At 37.7% G+C, this 3,578-nt stretch overlaps 1 protein-coding gene across 1 annotated transcript; it reads left to right on the forward strand.

The window, feature by feature from the left end:
* The first annotated feature begins 1,278 nt into the window (after positions 1-1,278).
* LOC117790743 (homeobox protein bagpipe) lies at positions 1,279-2,802 on the forward strand. The gene is made up of 2 exons (XM_034630289.1): positions 1,279-1,747; positions 1,850-2,802. Exons 1-2 carry the CDS (start codon positions 1,279-1,281, stop codon positions 2,599-2,601), a joined length of 1,221 nt encoding a protein of 406 aa, XP_034486180.1. The 3' UTR covers positions 2,602-2,802.
* The last annotated feature ends 776 nt before the right edge of the window (positions 2,803-3,578 follow it).

Consider the following 3,578-nt stretch of genomic DNA (forward strand, 5'->3'; position numbering starts at 1 on the left):
TAGGGAATACATTTATTATTTTTATTTATTTTATTTTATTGAGTGTCAACTAAGAACAGTTGACATAAGTTAAATTAAAATTATGAAAATAAATTTAATTTTTTAGTTTAAACTGAAATGATAAAAAATAAAGCAAATTTCAATTGAAAGAAAAATAAAAGAACTAAAGTATTTTAAATAATTATATAAATATATATTGAAATTAATTTTTAAGTATAATTTTTAAAATAAAATTAGCCTGAAATATAAAATAGTAATGAATAAAACTAACATATAAATTTTAAAAAAATTCATATATATAAAATACATACATACATAATCGAAATAATAAATTTTATAATATAAATATTAAATATTAGTATAAATTGCCGTACAAATAAATTTTAAATTATAATTTTTCTAAATAAAAATTGGCTTAAATGTAAAAAAGGATGATTAAAATAAAGATATAAGTTTTTATATATATTAAAAAAAATAAATACATTCATTTTCTTAGAGTATCTTTAGATTTTATTTTAGAAATTATAAAAATTATTTTTAAAATATTCACTTTTAAATTGCCAGTGCCTTAGTAAAAATATATAATAATAAATAGTTAATGTACCGGATACTTTTGTTACTTGGATCGTGTGATTTTTAAGTAACTCAGGAGTTTTCTTCATTATTCTTAAACTACACAAACTTCGTTCTAAACAAAAATCAACAACTACTCTACTAAATGTGACTGTACCAAGGAAAATGGAATTTGAAGCCAAGCCTTAAGCGATTACCGAACAGTTAGCACAATATAAACAATAAACAGGATGCACACACTTCCAAAAATAACGCACACTGCCAACGGTGTAAAATTTAAACAAATGCCAGGCTAAGATTACGAGTTTAGGATGATTTTGTTTACACACTCGCTCGACTCACTTGAGAGCAACTCAAACGCTCGTTGGCCAATAGGCAGTCGGCCAGCCCATTGCCAAGTGGCTCAAAGTCAGTGCATTATTATAAATAGCACAGAATCCACCACCAGCACAGCGCAGGAGAGGACGCACCACTTGAGAGCCATCCGTGAGTGGTTCGAGTGACTCGAGTGATTCTACGGCGGGATCGGCGCAGCTATTTAAAGAGCAGACGGAGCGCACGGTCAGAGCGCATTCGTGACTCAGCCTTTGAGACGTGAGCAGCCAACGGCTAAACGCAAAACGAGCAGTGAAAGTGTTTTCTAACAGATTCAATAATAAAATATATTAAATTTGTATCAACGTTAAATTGTTAATCAATTGAAATATGTTAAATATGGAAAGTGCGGGTGCGAGTGCGAGTGCGACAATTGCTGGTCTGAGCAAATCTCTAACTACGCCGTTCTCCATCAATGATATCTTGACCAGGACTTCGGGTCGTCGCATGTCCAGCGTGGATCTGGACTGTGACACGGAGCTCAGTGCGAAGCATATGGAAAGATCGGGCTCGAAATCGCCGGCGCTTTGTTGTCGCGATCTCAGCTTGTACAAGCTGGAGAACAGGGCCAATCCTGGCCAGCAATCGAGCTATTTGCAGTATTATGCGGCAGCTGCTGCCTTGGATAACAACAATCAGGCGTCCACCTCCTCCAACTCCAACTGCAACTCCGCCTCCAACTCCGCTTCCAGCTTAACCGCTGACTACATGCAACGCAAATTGGGCTACTTTGGCGCCGCTTTGTCCGCCGCAGCGGTTCCACTCGACATGCGACGCTGCAACGCCAGCAATGACTCCGGTAAGTCTGGTTCATTGTTTGCTAATGGACTCCTAGCCAGCAATCATTTTAGCTTTGGCTTTTGTGCTAACTTTTGCCCAAATTGCTTCACTTTATTTGTAGATTGCGATTCCCCACCGCCGCTGAGCAGCTCCCCCTCCTCGTGCACCGCGGGTGTCTACGGACGCAACACCTCGCCGCTCTCCCACGACGACAGCTTGAGTGGATCCGCTCTGAGTCGCAAGAAGCGCTCCCGTGCCGCCTTTAGCCACGCCCAGGTCTTTGAGCTGGAGCGCCGCTTTGCCCAGCAGCGTTATCTGTCGGGTCCGGAGCGCAGTGAGATGGCCAAAACGCTGCGTTTGACGGAGACACAGGTGAAGATCTGGTTCCAGAACCGTCGCTACAAGACCAAACGAAAGCAGATCCAGCAACATGAGGCAGCTCTGCTGAGTGCCACGAAACGTGTGCCTGTCCAGGTGCTGGTCCGGGAAGATGGCACCACCGCCTATGCGCACATGACACCCGGCGGAGCAACTGCAGCCGCTTATCCACATGGTCTGGATCCGGCGCTACTCAACATCTACCGACATCAGCTGCAGTTGGCCTATGGAGGATTGCCGTTGCCGCAGATGCACTTTCCCTACTTCTATCCGCATCCCAAGGTGCCGCAGCCAATTCCACCGCCCGCTCAACAGGCTCCACTCTCCGCCAGCTTTGTCACCGGCTCATCGGCATCCTCATCCTCATCGCCAGCACGCAATCAACGCAGTCCCTGTCCAAGTCCAACTCCGGCTCAAGTCATGAGCGTCGAGAGCGGCGCAGAGAGCAATCATTCCGCCGTAGAGGATTGTGACGAGAATGTGGAAATCGATTAGACCTCAGATTATTCAAGGGATTCGGGAGTTTGTGATAGCATTAAAGAAAGGTTCTTAGTATTTATGTGTTGTCCATTGAAGGCAGTTGGAAGTTGGGATCGATTCCTGGCTTATAGCTTTAGTAGCTCTAAGTTTTAGTTAAACGAGTATGTAAACGTATGTTAATATCTCAATTTAAATAAATGATATTATGAAATTAAATCGAAATGCTTTTTAATTATATTACAAACCAGATTAGGTTGAAAGATCGCTTCTCTATTCAGATATACACAAGTTTCTTTCGCCTTTAAGTTATTAAAGTCTTATTAAAAGGAATAACTGATAATTAAATATACAGGTTTCAACTTTAATCTTTGACGGTAAATAATGATTATTTTATTCTCTTCAATTGTTAAAATTATTCACTTAATAAATAAATAATCATTTCTTTTGAGCAAAAAAAAAAAAACAATACTCATAAAATATTCATTATTTCTTGAGTTTTATTTTCTTGATTATTTCTTGAGTTTTATTTTAAGCTCAAAAATAAAAGTCAACTTGTTATTTTGACTAGGAATATATAAAAATGTTGTTCATGTTCATTATAAAAAGGAAAAATAACAACTTGTGTTTTTTTTTTGATCAAAAAACAATTCTTCTATCTTCTATCATAACATTGTAGTCCGTTTTTTGAACTAACTATGATTTTGTTTGCTAAATGCTGCAAAGGCTTACATAAATTAATTGTTTCAATAATGCAACTGTTTAGAAATTATTTTTAACTGAGAGTCTTTCTCAAGCTAATTTGAAACTTGAGACTGATCAAGAAGGCCTATAATAATGGTCGTGAGAAGTTAGAAATTCTCAGAGCTATATTTATGGTGTTGATTTCCTGCTTGTATTTTGAAATCTATATATTTTATTTGAAATCATAAATTTCTTAAATTAGTTAATGCTTTATTTTATTTAAAATCATAATTATTTAAAATCAAAAATTT

Source organism: Drosophila innubila (genome assembly GCF_004354385.1).
Source record: "Drosophila innubila isolate TH190305 chromosome 3R unlocalized genomic scaffold, UK_Dinn_1.0 2_E_3R, whole genome shotgun sequence".
NCBI lineage: Eukaryota > Metazoa > Arthropoda > Insecta > Diptera > Drosophilidae > Drosophila > Drosophila innubila.

Bases quoted from the DNA above. Each gene is read 5' to 3' on its own strand.
- LOC117790743 (XM_034630289.1), top strand. From the start codon at position 1,279: ATGTTAAATATGGAAAGTGCGGGTGCGAGTGCGAGTGCGACAATTGCT. The intron at 1,748-1,849 runs GTAAGTCTGGTT...CTTTATTTGTAG, and splicing joins CAACGCCAGCAATGACTCCG to ATTGCGATTCCCCACCGCCG.